Raw genomic sequence first — 16,072 nt, forward strand, 5'->3', positions numbered from 1 at the left:
CATAAATGACTAATCGGAATAACATCTGCAACCACAACCCAATTCACCAGTCTGACCCTTGCCAATTCTGGAAGATTCAGTATATTTTTAGAGGTGTCATCCTAAGACACACAAGCACTGGTATTCTGGCTGACAAAATGTGGCCAGTATGTTTTTGTGGTACCTAAGAGTTTCCACTAGAGGCTGAAATTATGAGATCAAAGCCATTTTATCCCACTTTCCAATTAGGTTCCTTTCATCCTTTGAGGCCCAACAGAACCAATGAAAGAATATGCTCTCATCACTGGTGCAACTGAGAAAAGTTGAGTAAAATATACTAACTACCCCTTCCATCTCCCAGGAGCACTTTTCTTCAAAATACCCTTTCATTTAAATGTACAGTTAGGACACTATCTCTACTGCACAGAGACTGGATGACCTGATTGCAAAATTACATGATCTTTAATGATACTCAGAAGACTGCTTGTCACATTGCTTCATATGTTGTAGGCAGCTCCAATGAAACGGATATTGTACAGTATGTAGACACAGAGGCAAACATTGCTACAGAAGTTTCCCTCACAATTCTTGACCTGTTGTGTCTTTACACTCTGAACCACCAGGTATGTTTTGCTGTTTCATTTTCTGTTTGAAATGGTGCCATGTGAGATACGTGGTGGAGGGAGGGCCTGGGGGTTGAGGCACACAGAAAACTTGAGACAGTAAGATAGGGAAATAAGATGTTAGTCCTCTGTGGAGGTATTTCATGAAGTAATTTCATCATGCCCAAACTGAATAGGAAAATGTGGAATAAAAGCATCCTACATATCCAGGCATATATACAGCCCTGCTGTGCATTATAGGGTTACACGACTACTAATATGTCACCTCTTCTTAATCATGTTCATCTCTCTTCAAGTTGGCAAGTAGACCCTCTCTCTTTAAAAACTGTTCTGTTAATGTCAGCCCTGATGAAATGCTGAAGGTCTCACAACTAGAAAAGAGCAGACAGCTCCTTTTAGATTTAGTGAGTAGCTTTGGCACCCCTAACTCTTAAATCTGGCAAATACCATCGACAAGTTAGGAGTACAGGCTTGAGCAAGTGTCACCCTTAGAAAACTGCAAGTAAAAAGAGGCTGCAGCAAGCTGGGACTGACTGCCTCATCCCCAGAGATTATAGGGCAGATGTTGAAAAAAGCATCTCCCTAGGAACACTTTGATGCAAAGTCCAGTAGCTCATCTTCTGTTTATTCACTTTAATAACCAGCATGTCCTGTCTTGTTTGTGGACTTTTCAGAGGCAGCTCCAGCAATCTGATTGCCAGAACGCATTGATGAAGAAAGTCTTTGACACACACATGCTCTTTTTGCAAATCAACCAGTCAGCAGCAGCTCTCAAGCATGTCTTTGCTGCCCTACGGCTGTTTGTAGGCAAGGTAACTATGGTTTTATTCTGTTAGTCTGATCTATTAATATGTTACAGCAAGTGCAGCTTGAGGACAGCTGGGTACTTTGACAGAATTCTCACCTTAACACTCTTAATGCTCATTTCCAAATATCTTATTTGTTGCTGATTAAATAAATAAATAAAAAGTTCACAATTTCTGAAAAATTAGATCTGTTTTTGGAAAAATAAAATATTGAAGTTCTCCATGAAAGCAAAACTTGTAAAATAAATAAATGAAAGGCAACTGTGTGGTGTCTAGCTATGTCATGACCCTCCTGCCTTTTATGCTTTTACCACCTGTGGAAGAAAGCTTGAAACCATAGAGGTCCATGGTCCTTATGGCAGATACCTGAGTTGCAGAATACAGTGGTGAATGGTTGCAGCCATCCCCAGAGGAGCTAGCAGGAGAGTACTCTGTACACTTTACCAAAAGGTCACCTCAAATAGTTTATTTTTACAAATACATAATTTTCATTATCGAAGAGATATTTTGGACAAAACATGCTCATCAAACTGTTTATTTGCTTGCATCGCACATATATAAATAATCATGGACAATTAGATGCTTTGTGCCTCGTGCAAAGGCTGCCAAATTTCCAAGTTGTAGACTTAGATGATATCTTCTTAAAAATAACCAGAATGTATCACACAGGTAATTGCAATGGGGAAGTGAGAATTAGCAATGTTGGCCTGGTCTCTCAGATGCTTCTATGAAGCACAATAGTGTTGATAAGTTTAAACCATGTGGTCTCCTTCTCTGGCAGCTGTTATCTCAGGGGAAAAGAGGAGGAAATCATGCTTCTCCCAGTAACATAGCCTGGGGGCATGGGGGAAATATAAAGTAAACCAGCCACAGACAGCTTTAAATTACATACCAGACAGTCAAGATTGGAGGAAGTATATGCAACAGGGAGAATGAATACATATCTAGGATTGCCCTTTTCATTCATCCTGTAGCTCTCAGGATTAAATTCTCCTGTCGTAGTTCTCTGGAAGCAGGGATCTTTTTTTCTTTTTTTTTTTTTTTTTTTTCCTGCAGCAGAACATCCAGGGCAGGACTGGGAGATCTGTGGCCAGAATCTTCCACCACTCATTGATCCATCTTCTATTGTATTCACCCAGTTGATAAATAGCATGTATGGTTTATAGAGCCATCCTTCATTCTCTGCTGTCTCCTGCTGTTCAGACTCTTGACTGCTGGAAGTTCGCTGACTGCTGCTCAGAGTATTTTCTTTCTCCTGAGCAGCTTTTATAGCAGTGTAGACCAAACCCCCTCACATCCCTCAGTCTTTTCCTGTTTAGCTCTTCTGCATTCTTCACAGATAGACTGCTCTGCTTTTATTCTTGCTGTGTACCAGCTGCTGTCTGGACTTCCTGGAGGTCAGTTTGATTGATGCATTGCATATGGTGTTTGTATGAAAACCCATGTGCAGATTTTACTTGATCTTAATTTGTGCATGGGATTATGTTTAGCTGGTGGCTAATTTCTTCACTAAACCCCGGTGTAAATGAGCATATGAAAGACAGTTTGTTTTTACTGAAAGTGTGACAGAAAAACACTGTTGACTCAGAATAACTGTAATATGCTCATTATATATATTAATATATAAATTAGATATATATTAATATATAATATTAACATATTAATATATAATATGTAATATTACTGAGAGTATATATCCACGCTTTTTTTTTCCCAATAGTTCCCATCAGCATTCTTCCAAGGACAAGCAGATCTCTGTGGTTCCCTCTGCTATGAAATCTTGAAGTGTTGTAACCATAGGTCACGTTCAACTCAGACAGAGGCGTCTGCTCTTCTTTATTTTTTCATGAGAAAGAACTTTGAATTTAATAAACAGAAATCAATAGTCAGATCCCATCTACAGGTGAGTGAAGTGTAAAATCATCAGTATTTACCTGATGTACACTGTTTTGTTGTTAGTAGTATTATTATTCTGCATCATAGCAAAACAGTTCATTTGAACAGCTCAGCCAGTTCTCTGTGGCAGTTTGATTTTTCTGCCAACTCTGAAGACATTGGGCTGGATTCTCTGCTGTTCTTGGACAGTTCGGCTCTGTTCCAAGGAGAGACAACAGCTGTGAATCTAGCCGCACAGCCAAGTAAATCAGATATGTAGCTATTCTTGATTCATATGCATTGCTTACATCAGTAGCACCGTAGCTGAAGTAGCAAACCAGAATCTGATAGTAACAGAAACATGAAGCCAAGTAACAATGCACTTATATTGCAAAATTTGAGAAATTACAGACATTGGAGATTACTTGCAATCCTTGCATCCAGGGAGTGTAGTGATAGGACAAGGAGCAGTGGCTTTAAATTAAAAGAGGGTAGACTTAGATTAGATATAAGGAAGAAATTCATCTCTGTGGGGGTAGTGAGGCACTGGAACAGGTTGCCCAGAGAAGTTGTGGATGCCACATCCCTGGAAGTGTTCAAGGCCAGGTTGGAGGTATAAAATTGCATCTCTGCTAGCCTGATACATCAAGTTACATTAGAACTGGGATTAAAAACTATTTTGAAACTTTGATTTTCTTTGCTAATTGCACCCTGTTCCTTTTTTTTTTTTCTTTTTTACTCTCTACTTGTACAGCTCATCAAAGCAGTGAGTCAGCTGATAGCAGATGCAGGGATTGGTGGATCCCGGTTTCAACATTCACTTGCAATTATAAATAATTTTGCTAATGGAGACAAGCAGATGAAAGTAAGAAACATTTTTTATTAATCACTACCTCTTTCAAAAGGTCAACAATGTCAGAGGAGCAAGTGTTTCTATGAATAAAATCACCGACTTTTATTAGGCACTGACTTATGCATCCATAGCATGCCTTTTTGAGGCAACCAGACATTCATGAAAATGTTTATGACTCAGAAACTTAATAATTTAGAATTAAATTCTGAAGATTTTTAAGATACCATGCATTGTGGCTGATGAAACAGTACTGTAGTTAACAATGTTTAGTCTACAAACTGTTCTTTTAACCTGTTCAATAAACATGTAGCAAAAACACACACAACAGTGTAAAATGTGTATATACTGTTGAACTTTAAATCCATTTCAAAACCAACTGAATTTGGGGGAGGGGGAGAAGATCTTCCACAAGCAGAACATAAGCTCATTCAGGGGTGCTGCATGTGGTTCTCTAGATGGTTGTAGTGATGTATTGCTTATCTTTCCCAAAGAACGTTAATTTCCCAGCAGAGGTGAAGGATCTGACCAAACGCATCAGAACAGTTTTGATGGCTACAGCTCAGATGAAGGAACATGAGAAAGACCCTGAGATGCTTGTGGATCTGCAGTACAGCCTAGCAAACTCATATGCCAGCACACCTGAATTACGTAGGACCTGGCTTGAAAGCATGGCCAAGATTCACGCAAGAAATGGAGATTTATCAGAGGTAACAAATGCATTTATCACTAGGCTGAGATATTCTGATGAAAAGGGCTGTGGAAGACAGATAACAGCAATGATTTAAGAGATATACAGTGTCTGTCATATACTTGAACTTAAAGTCAGGTTTGAACTGTGCCTAGAGATGTGATGTGCTTATTATCCCAGTTTGCCTAGTTGTAACAGTGCCTGATATGTGCTTGACCAAGACTTAGAAATGTCTGAGAGGGACAGAGCTGTGGTCAGTATCGCGTTAGCATCTCAACTGCTTAAACCTAGCAGGCGTAGTAGCTGTAGTGTAGGCGAGGTTATAAACAGTGCTTAATTTACATACAGGATATTTTGTCCTTTTTTTCCCCTCATACAGCACAGAAGAGGAGTTTGCCCTATGACATGTCCCTTTCATCAAAAGCTAAATGGGTGATGGGAAGCTCCAGTGCATAGCCCAGCAATCTTATTTACAAAGTGATGTTAAGTTGTTCTGTTGAGCAAAATTCCTGATGTCCTCATTTAACTCTTAGTCTGTGCTTTTATCTGAGACATCCAGTGAAATTAATTAGGAGAGGTTTCATCATTTAATACCTTATTTTCTTAAATTGTTACGTTAATTTTCTTTCCTTTTTTGGCAGTATGACTTGACAGTGATTAAAGTGTGTGTTCTTTATCACGCACATGCTAAGTCATATAGTCTGCTTTAACATATACATGTATTTTGGTCTCTCGTTGCAGGCTGCTATGTGCTATATCCATATCGCTGCTCTCATTGCAGAGTACCTAAAAAGAAAGGGTAAGATCAACATATTCAAAACTAACCGTGTGTCTATAAATTATACTGTTGAAAACAATTTTTGGTTGTCCTGCTTTCCGTACTTATAAAATGAAATATTCTTAAAGCTGCTTGAATTCTACCCAAAGATCTTATTTTTAAAATACATTGTAAATACTAGTCTTAGCACTAGAACAGTGACTGTGTGTGTTTTGTGTAAAGAGGGTTAATTAAATGTTTATTAAGCTAGTGCTAAAAGAGAATGCTTCACTTGTTAATGTGTCGTTATTAAATATGCATGTATTAACACATACCAGTAGCGGTGTACTAATACCATCTTACGCTATCATAGGTTACTGGAAAATGGAAAAGATTTGTACCTCACGTATGCTCCTGGAGGATGGTCAAGTCTGTGATAGTAATGTGTTACTAACAACTCACACTGGAGGAAGTGAGTGCTCTAACCGTGCCTGTTTATGGGTCAGATAACATGGCTAGGGAATCCAATTACCATTCTTCAATTGATCTGGAAAAATATCTACCAAAGTGAAAATACTTATAGTGCATGTTGATGGCTGTAATGGCAAGCAAGTAATATCAGAAACATTGTGTGTTACTTTCCTGATGCTCTTTGGCTGGTTTGATGTCTCTGGTTAAAGGTTCTTTCAGGGACAGAGCACTCTGCTCTTCGTTGTGAACAGAAATCCCTCTCAGGTCAATTGGTGTTTAGCACACAAATCCACATTCAATTCCCTTGACTGTCCAAAGCTGGGGGACAAGGGCAGAATTAATATCAGGTCATCCATATGTAACTTAGTATAGATAAAGGGTTTTTTAATCTGTGATGCTTATTAGAGAAATAAAGTGCAGGCTTATGTTTTTGAAATGCTTCCACGCCAATGGTTATTTAGTTTATGAAATGTGTATTTCAGTAATTCTCAGCTTGAGTAATTTTAGCAGTGTTCATAAATAGTAATTTCCAGGGATAACAGCAAGTACCTGGGGAAGAGAAAACTGTTAGTTTTGGAAAGACCATGGTTCTCTGATAACTTTCAAGTGTGTGGGGGTGAGACAAAAATACATCCTTTCAGAAGGGGGCTTTCTGTAAACAGCAGTATTTCAGGGACAGTTCACTTGTATGCTTTGTATAAATAACAGATCACAGTAGGTGGAGTGAAGAACTTGAGTCATTTTAAACCTACACGTTAGTAAAAAGTTGCTCAGAACTCCTCCCAGACTTGACGGAGGGGGAGGAGCTGCCTCAGCAACTTGCGCCACCTGAGCTGTCTGCGAGAGAGTTCCTCAAGTAGGACAGTGATGGCTCTTCTGAACCTGAGCAGGGTAAGGAGTGCTGCTGCCATGGTATCCTCGAGGCCAGCAGAAGTGCAGCGTGCTCTGGAGCAGCCATCTCCGTCAGCTGTAGCGAGCCTGTGGAAACTCTGCCCCTCGCTTAGGAAATGTGGTGTGTGGGACAAGTGCTAAGCCCCAGCATGTAGCATTCAGTGCCTGTAGGTCAGGTCACCAGCTGCAGCATTGGTTTCATGAGTAAAAATTGTCTCGCCTCCATCTACGATGGTAATTCCTGTATAAGGGAGTGCGGCACATGTAGTTTTACTGCCAGCACTGTACATCTAAGGAACTGAAATGCCAAAATGAGGAATAAGATTGCATGAGGAAAGTGTTGCAGTTGCCCTTTGCCTGGACAAATGGATTTATATCATAGAGAAAATGTAGAATAGTCTCATAAATTCAGTCAGTTCCATTTGTGCTTCTCATCACTTGGGCTGTTAAAAAAAAATTAACTAACCCAGTCAAATGAAATCAGCTTTGTATTAATGACATCCAGTAACTTTTTTAAGTGCGTGGTGATTCAGTCATTAATTGACGTTGTTATGAATTGTACTTCAAGGTTTATTTTCCATGGGATGGCCTGCTTTTCTAAGCATTACCCCCAACATTAAAGAAGAAGGTGCTATGAAGGAAGACTCTGGGATGCAAGATACTCCCTATAATGAGGTCAGCAGCATTAATATTTATATACTTGTTCTAAATTTACGGACAGTAGTATTGCTAATGGATTCCTGCGTACGTTAAAACAAATTATAACGAGTGTGCGCTTCACCCAACATTAAAAAGCATGCAGCTTTTGAGTGAAATGCCATAGCTGTTTTACTAAATAGGGGGGATGTGTTTTTAGGTAACCAGAACATTAAATACTAGAGTTGGAGCCCACGAAGCCATCCTGTTCTTCTGAATGAGATGTCAAGTATTTTCATGTTACCATTATTTCCATTTTTTATTTGAAGAAGTGCTACATGGCCAATACCTGACTAAATATTGTGTGATTGAACTAAACTTAGTATAGAAGATACGGAATAAAAATAAAACAGTGGGTAGGTACTTTTCTTGTATAATTGTTAATGAAGCTCTGTCAGCTATCAATTAACCCATAGTATTTGCTGAATTGCAGAACATTCTGGTGGAGCAGCTGGAGTTGTGTGTTGAATATCTGTGGAAGTCTGAGAGATATGAGCTCATTGCAGAGGTTAACAAGCCCATCATTGCTGTTTTTGAGAAGCAGAGGGACTTTAAAGTAAGTTCTTTTTTTTTTTTTTTATGTAAATTGTCTTAAGCCAACTGTAACAATCAATATTTTTAAATTAAAGTGCTTTCTTTAAAAGGAATATTTTGTTCTTCCTGTCTGTAATTTCTCCTTTTAATGCTTTGTGCTATGAGTAAACAAAAAACTTTGGTATCCTATCTTCCTCTTTTCAGCATCAATACAACCATAAATGAACAAAAATTTTTCAAAAAAGAATCAACCGCTAAAGGTCATCAAAACCACAGCAACAGCTTTCTAGCCATATTTCACTGAGAGACTTTTAGTTATGTCCAGAACTACATGTCTCTGTGGAGAAATCTATCTCTGATAACCAATGAATGTGATTTCTTGCATGCATTTTTAAAACCAAGAGCACATTTGCATTGTATTTAAGCTCAGAAACAGCTGATAATTTATTGTGGTCTCTTCACAACTCCAGGGTTCCTTCATTTCTTATTTTCTTTCTACATTTAACACATAACGGATAACCTGATGATAATCTCAGTTGCTGATTTTGTGGTTTTTAAATTAGAAGTAAAGGAGTAGGTATAGGCTGTACACTGAAGAAGCAGGTCCTCAGATTTAAACTTAGTTGATCTCCCTGTTCTCTATCACAAGAAAACCCTTTTTAGTGGTGGGTGTGGGTAGCACATCTCTGCATAGGATTGTGACTATGGAGTTGACTGCTGACTGGAGTTGTTGGCACCGTGCCCTCCCCTGCACGTAGGACATTTACTTTCTCTGACTGCTTAAGAGGTCCCTATCACTGTTCATTTGTGGAATGCTGTGTGACCCCGTACACAAAGTCTCTTCTGCCATAAAATTATCTGAAGATGACAGAAATCTTGAGATTAGTGACAGGGTTAAACCATTCCCTTAGTGTGTACAGCCATCTTTGCAAAGGTTTGGGTTTCTGATTAAGGCAAGCCATGCTCTTGCAGAGCCTCAGTGTCATTTCCCAAAGTACTTGCTCCCTCTCACCTTCCCTCTCTCCTTCTGTCTCTTAACGTAGAGGCTGTCTGATTTGTACTATGACATCCACCGCTCATACCTGAAGGTTGCGGAAGTAGTGAACTCTGAGAAACGCCTGTTTGGGAGATACTACCGTGTTGCATTTTATGGGCAGGTAAGTTGCCTTGTGTTCTTTTGTTCTGACAGGTGCTTAGATTTCAGCCAGGTTCTTCTAATCATGATGTATTTCAGGAAAGCTAAAACAGGGAAGCAGTTGACAGTGAGTCATGGGGTAAAAAGTGCATCATGGGTCAAATTCCAAGGAGGATTTTAGAAAAAAGAGAACACTCAGTTGCATCTGTGTAAACTGATGTGGGTTAGTGGTGCAACGGAGAACAGACGTGTACATCAGCTTTAGTTCTTGACATCAGCAAGCAAAGCTGAGACAGGGGTAGGGCAAGTTTTTTTCAGAATAAAACTTAAGTGAAACCAGGTAAAGCATCTTCCACATATGGCCCTCTCTTCTAATAAAGTTTAAAATGAGCAGTATGCAGTAGATGTTTTGTTATGTTTCTTGCTGTCTGACTTCTGCTTTCAGGCCACCTCTGATTCTGTGCAATATACTGTAGAGTAGTTTTATTCCCTCTGCTGTGCTTCAGCATCCTCAAAGCATTATTTTGTGCTTTCTTCCACTACAAACCAGTGTAGCAATCCAGCATGTTCTTTTAAGAACTGTTTTTAGCAAGCATACTTTACTCTAAAATAAAAAGGTGTATAAACAACAGATTGATGTGAATCATTCTGTTTGCTAATTGGATTTTAATACAGAAATTTGCTCTTTTCTCCTTTTGGTCTTATTCAAGGCTGTGGTAAGTCTAGTTGCATGTTTTGTTTAATTCTTCTCACACGTCCTCCATCCTTTCCTGTACTGTTACTTAACATTAACTTTCCTGCGCTCCTGATTCTTTGGTTTGTGGCAGATGAAATAACATTGTTCCATTCATCGTTGCATCCTGCAAACTAATTTTTGTTTGTTCAGCTACCCAAATTACAACGCTGTAGCTGTCACCATGTTGTGTGCACTGTTGGGCTCAATGCTGTCACCTCATCTCAGTGACGGTTTCTCTCTCAGCTTCACTGGGTGCAGGATTGGACCCTGTATTTCTCTGTTGAAAATCTCAGTGTCGCACTAATGCTGTTTGAATGCAAGACTGTTTCTGGCCTGTGCAGCAGCTCCAGAGAGGAAAGCTGCTGTCAGTCTGCAGTCAGTGGCAGTGGTAATTGGAGCACCCTCAGTAGGGTGCAACCACAGGCCCAGTATTCCCCTGTAGGAGCAAGCAAATTGGGAGTCAGAGGGGAATGGTGAGTCCTGGCTCTTCCTGCAAATCAGCAAAGCTTGCCAAATGCAAGAAAGCAAGCTGCTCTACCTGAGGAAGGGTAGAGTTTTCTGTATGCCCTTCCTCAAGATGGGGGCAGTGGAGGGGGAAAATGGGACTCTCTGCTTCCAGCTTCTTGCCAAGGCTGTCCCTGAGACAGTGCAGGTACATGCATCTCTCCCCAGAGGCCAAGTCTGTGGCTTAAAGCTACCTGTAAGTGGGTAACTGAGCTGCAGCAGTTCTGCTCAACTGGGTTAAAATCTGTTACAGCACAAAGACTCTTCAGCTGCCAGTGCCACACGGGCAACTTCATTTAAACAGCTTTAGTGCTCTAAAGCATATGACTTTTTCATAGCTGTGTATTGCTCGGTTTATTCCCTGGTGCACATGAATACTGAGCTCTAAATGCAAACAAGCACAGCTCCTTCATTTCCTTTTGCAGATGAGATTTTATGTGGTAGAAAGTGGGACTGCTCTGTATTGCTCCTTGCAGAGGCATAGTGACTAAAGCGTATGGCACAGTGCAAATAATTGAAGGTAGATAATTCCCATCAACATTACTGGTGCCTCATTTGCCGAGGATAATAGCACTGAATGTGCAGAGCTGGTCAAGGAAGACGTAGCAATACACAAAGCACCACATCAGGTGTTAGAGTTACAGATGAGCCTTGACCAGGAAGGGGAAGGAGAGAGAATCATGTGTTCCCACTTACTGTGCAATTTTCCATCCAGAAAGTTTCCTTTCAGTGTTTTGGCAAGTCCCTTTTCCCTTGTGCCACTTGCTTCCACTTTGGCTGTGCAGGTGGAAAGGCATGGGGACTTTTGTTCCTTCTGCTGACAAGAGTACTTGCAGGGCTCCATGCTGAAAGCAGTTTCAGTGGCCAGTTCATTTACATCATTACAAACTCTTCTCTTATCTATGTTGAAGGCAGACTGCACACTTGCTTCCAAAAGCTAATGGTTGCAGGTTTTACTAGTTACCAATATGAATCGCTCTGCTTAGGCCACTACAAGGGAAATGCCACACAAGGACACTCAATATGCAGGTATGGGATTCCTTTTCAGCCTTATAGGCACATTGCTCTATTTAAATTTAAAAAAAAAAAAAAAAAAGTGGGTAGATATAAGTGTAAGCATACATGTTTAAAAAATGTGTTATTACACGTGCGGTCATTAATAATTGTATCAATAAATATATGTTCTGCTTTGTGAACATTAAACATTGGTATTTCTTAATTGTAACAAAAACTACAAAGAAAGTAATTAAAGAATAAAAGAATATTGCAAATACTGTTTGTATTTTGCAGTGTCAGCATGGTAGAATTTGGGGGTTTGGTTCTTAGTGGGAAAAGGAAATTTGCAGCTGTACCTAGAAATGGTTCTTCACGCAAAGGCAGAGGAGGTGTTAGGTTACTACACTGCTTTAGGGACCCTCTGGAAGGACGAGTCGAATGGGTCTGTTCCTTAGGAAGGATGTCACCAGCGAGCTTTATTTGCTGCTTCAGAGAGACGGGTTTCATGGCAGCTGCTGTTTCGGGCTGCAAACTGCTATGGGCCTTCGGTGACAGCATCTCATTGCACCACCAAGTGGCCGCACTTGCTATGGGCCAGGGACCATGATTTTATTCACAGATGTGTTCTGAGAAGTCAAGATCTTTGTTGAATTAAAAAAAAAAAAAAATCAGCTGCTAAGGATGTTGAATAGCTGAAAACTTGTATTGTGCTGATAAGCAAAGAACATTCGAGACACGGTTCAGCGCAGTGTTAGCTGAGTGAGGCTTTGTTCTCCCATCTGTGCAAGCTCTGGAAGTTGGAGGGCAGATTTTTACAGCGGTAGGATGACTGCAGGTTTGTCTGAAGATCACAGGGTGTGTTCCCTTTTCCAAATGTGATAAAACAGCTGGAATAGCTTCCTTACCAAAGGGTGCAACAAGCCCACTGTCTTCCTAGACACCCAGCAGCCAGGTGCTGCTGAGCACCTCTGTCTGGAACTGCAATAGTTTTGTGCTGTTATTAAGATGGGGCAGAATCACAATGTCCAGATCTGACAGTAGAACAGGATAATATGCAAAAAAGATTGAAGGCTAGGTCGTCTCTGGTGCTAAGGCAAATGTGTTGTGGGGATGTTTTCCTCTCTCACTCTCGTGGGGGCATGCTTGCTGCGGTAGGGTTTGGACCATTAGCCAATTTTAGCCCACGTAAGCCAGCAATATCTTTTCCCACCGGCGTGCACCTGGCCTGCATGAAGGTCACCTTAGAAGAGGCAGAAGACTTTACATCAGAATCCTGCTGCGGGAACAGCGCGTGCTTTTCCAGCAAAGGGCAGAGAAGAGCCTCAGATTTACTGTGAGCTTCAAGGGCTGCACCTGCGGCCATACAAGGAGGAAGAAGGGCCCTTCCAGCGCTCCCACGCTGACAGTCTTGGGTCACAGCTTGACTCTCGGCACATCAGAGCTCGGTAGAAACCAATAACCTACCGTCCATGAAGTTGTTCTCCCTTCCGTTACATTCAGCTGCTCCACGTAATGATTTTCATCTGTAAGGCTGGATTGTTCTTACAGCGCAAAAACAGCCAGTGTGAAAATAGTCTAGGGATATGCATTGATAACGTGACCCTGGCTGCTTAATATTTCAAAATCCTTGAATTGGAGGATATTTGGCTCCTAAAAAGTATTTAATCTTGCTTTCAGTAGTCTTTGCCAGACATATAGCATATGGCAGACACGAGTATTTATAGCTCACAATTAACTTCTGCTTGTCACTTGTCAGCTGAAATACTGCAGGGAATATGTACTTAAATGATATCCCCTGCATTAGAGACAAGACTAAATCTGTTAGTTGTTTATTTGGGGGGAGTGTTGCTTTTTTTTTTTTTTTTCTTCCCAAGCAAAGCCATTAACACAGATGTCATCCTAGTGTGCTATGTATGCAGCATCAGCACAGAGATTTGGCGTTTGCATATAAACATTGTCTTGCAACGTGCAAACATACACAGACACAGCATCTAGGATAAGAAGATAAGCTATATTTTAGCTTGCTCTGTGATTAATTTGGAAAACAGTTTTTGCTGTTGTTTTGGTGTTTGCTTTGTTGTTGTTTGTTAAAAGCATCGAATGGTAACAGAAAACAGATGGTTTTTGACAGAAGCAATCCTGAGCAGTGTGTTTGAGTATGGTTGCATGAAAGTAATCACTTTTTCAGCTATTTTCACATAGTGGTCTTTCTTCAAGGGAAACAAGATCAGAAACCAGGTTATGATCCTGCAGATTTTCTCAGTGAAATCAATAAAAAGTCAGTTGCCTGCCTAGCTCAGTAAATGTTTTTAGGGTGTCAGCTTTTGAGCTCTAGATTTGTTCCCTAATTACCTGTGTGGGTCTTCACAAGCCTATAGAGTTTAATTGATAATATTGTTAAGAATGGCACAATGTTAGAAGGTCACGGTGAGACTAATTAAGATGCTATCAGACAAGCTGCTGGTGCTGCTATTAGTCACTTGTTTTTGGTAATGCCCACAGTGCTCTTGGCACTTGCCACATTAATAAAGATGGTTTTCTTGCCCCTTGTCCTGACTGAAGGAGAAGTCACAGATGCACATATTTGTCAAGCCCTGCTAAAACAAAGCTCAGGGTTTTGTTCCTAAACAAACATCAGAATTTCTAGCTGATTTGTCATAATTCTGTATATCTTTTTAAACACTTGCCTGGTCTATAATTTTAGCAACCAATGTTTGGAATACACTTCAACATGAAAGGGCTGGGGTTTTTTTTCGGATGAATACCTGCAGCAGATTTTGGCAGATCCCCTGACTTCATTCACTTGTGCTCCTCTGGTTTTCAACAGATCACAATTTGCTAAGGCATGTCGTAGAATTACCTGTCCAAGCTACATCACGTTAAGTTTAAAGGGCCTCGGGTCTGGCATCATTAATGCTGTCTTTCTTTTCTTCTCTATCCCTGCAGCTTCAGGAATCTTCCTCTGGGTCACTTTGCATTAAGGTGAAAGGAGGAGTGTCTGGGGACAGCTGCAGTATTTAACACTGCCAAATTTCATCAGTGGCATATGAAAACTTAGAAGGAGGGCTGGTGCTGCCCATGGTGTTGGGATAAATCCAGTCCTTCTTAATGGGTCAGCTGCTGCTTTCTGCTCAGCTGGGAGAGCTGCTCCCCTAGTGTGTGATGTGCTTGTTCATCTTGTAGCAGCTGAGTGTCTCACCTGCGTGGGATGCGATGCTGTTATTTTTCAGCATTTCTTCTGAAGTCTGCCAGGTTCTTGTTCAGTTCTTCAGCAGAGCCTTTCATTAAAGCTCTGCCGCATGTACCCAGTGCAATAAGTAAATGACCCTAACAAGACCAAGTTTTTTGGCAAAGGAACATAGTCTGCGTGACTTTTTTTCTTTTTCTTTTTTCTTTTTTTTTTTTTTTTCTTTTTTTTTCTTTTTTCTTTTTTCTTTTTTTTTTTTTTCTTTTTTCTTTTTTTCTTTTTTTCTTTTTTTTTCTTTTTTTCTTTTTTTCTTTTTTTTTTTTTTCTTTTTTTTCTTTTTTTTCTTTTCAAATGTAAATCATTTACTAATGCATCTGTAAATGCTGCAATTCCATATGGCCATTCAGGATGCCACCAGAGTTTTCTCCAGCAGCCCTGAGCAGATGCAGGTCAGTTGACAGGAGCTCTCCGTGCCACAGCGCTGCCCATCGGCATGGGGCTGCCAGAGGGCTGTGCCTGCAGGCAACAAGTTGTGTGTGCCCCGAGCTGTTGTGCTCATGGTCTGATAGCATAGTGCTTCAGAAATAGGTAATTTAACTAAATGATTCACATCTAAACAATGTGAAATGTCCAGGTTTTTATTTCATTAGTTGTTTTTTTCTTTTGTTGTACAACACACATCAGCATTCTAGAGGACGCACTGTCACTGTTTAAACAACTAGATCTCCTACAGGAATAGATGCGTATGAGTTATTTCCTGGGTAACTTAGGAGACACCAAACCAGTATACATGCAGACATCTAGGCATGTGTCTGCAAGGATGGAGAGAGGCAAGCCTTTATCTTAGGTGCTGGAAATGGCATACTGGAGGCTCCATACAGACAGCCTTGATGCCTGGTGTAAGCACCCCATTTAGGCTTTGCCTTGCCTGTTGTGTTCACTATATCCTTCCATTTCTTTCCAAACAGGGTTTTTTTGAAGAAGAGGAAGGAAAAGAATATATCTATAAAGAACCCAAATTAACTGGCTTGTCTGAGATCTCTCAGAGGCTGCTCAAACTGTATGCGGACAAATTTGGAATAGATAACGTGAAGATCATCCAGGATTCCAACAAGGTAAGAAAGATGTGATTCCTGTACACGGGAGGAAAGCGAGTGCACAGTTCATGTTTTGTGAGCAGTATTTTGAACAAATGTGAACAGTGTGTGACTTAGTTTTGTAACCAAAAAAAGACCCTAACCTGTGCGCTGGTTGCAGTGCAACAGTCAGTAGGAAGAGAGCAAGCATATGCCTGCATGTGCATGCAGAGGGCACTCAGATATTTACTGTAATGCAGAAGCA

General features: G+C 40.5%; 1 protein-coding gene across 28 annotated transcripts in view; it reads left to right on the top strand.

The window, feature by feature from the left end:
- Positions 1-16,072, top strand: part of DOCK10 (dedicator of cytokinesis 10) — a 155,403-nt gene that overhangs the window by 129,207 nt on the left and 10,124 nt on the right. For 14 of the 28 annotated variants that reach the window (XM_040566605.1, XM_040566615.1, XM_040566606.1 and 11 more), the window contains exons 41-52: positions 490-602; positions 1,277-1,414; positions 3,129-3,311; positions 4,038-4,148; positions 4,628-4,843; positions 5,566-5,623; positions 5,955-6,053; positions 7,512-7,618; positions 8,073-8,195; positions 9,217-9,330; positions 10,019-10,024; positions 15,700-15,846. In XM_040566605.1, the coding sequence (XP_040422539.1) occupies positions 490-602; positions 1,277-1,414; positions 3,129-3,311; positions 4,038-4,148; positions 4,628-4,843; positions 5,566-5,623; positions 5,955-6,053; positions 7,512-7,618; positions 8,073-8,195; positions 9,217-9,330; positions 10,019-10,024; positions 15,700-15,846 (1,415 nt within the window). The remainder of the gene's footprint in view (positions 1-489; positions 603-1,276; positions 1,415-3,128; positions 3,312-4,037; positions 4,149-4,627; positions 4,844-5,565; positions 5,624-5,954; positions 6,054-7,511; positions 7,619-8,072; positions 8,196-9,216; positions 9,331-10,018; positions 10,025-15,699; positions 15,847-16,072) is intronic. The other 14 variants (XM_040566607.1, XM_040566618.1, XM_040566609.1 and 11 more) reach the window with 3 other exon arrangements.

Source organism: Cygnus olor, chromosome 9 (genome assembly GCF_009769625.2).
Source record: "Cygnus olor isolate bCygOlo1 chromosome 9, bCygOlo1.pri.v2, whole genome shotgun sequence".
Lineage (NCBI taxonomy): Eukaryota > Metazoa > Chordata > Aves > Anseriformes > Anatidae > Cygnus > Cygnus olor.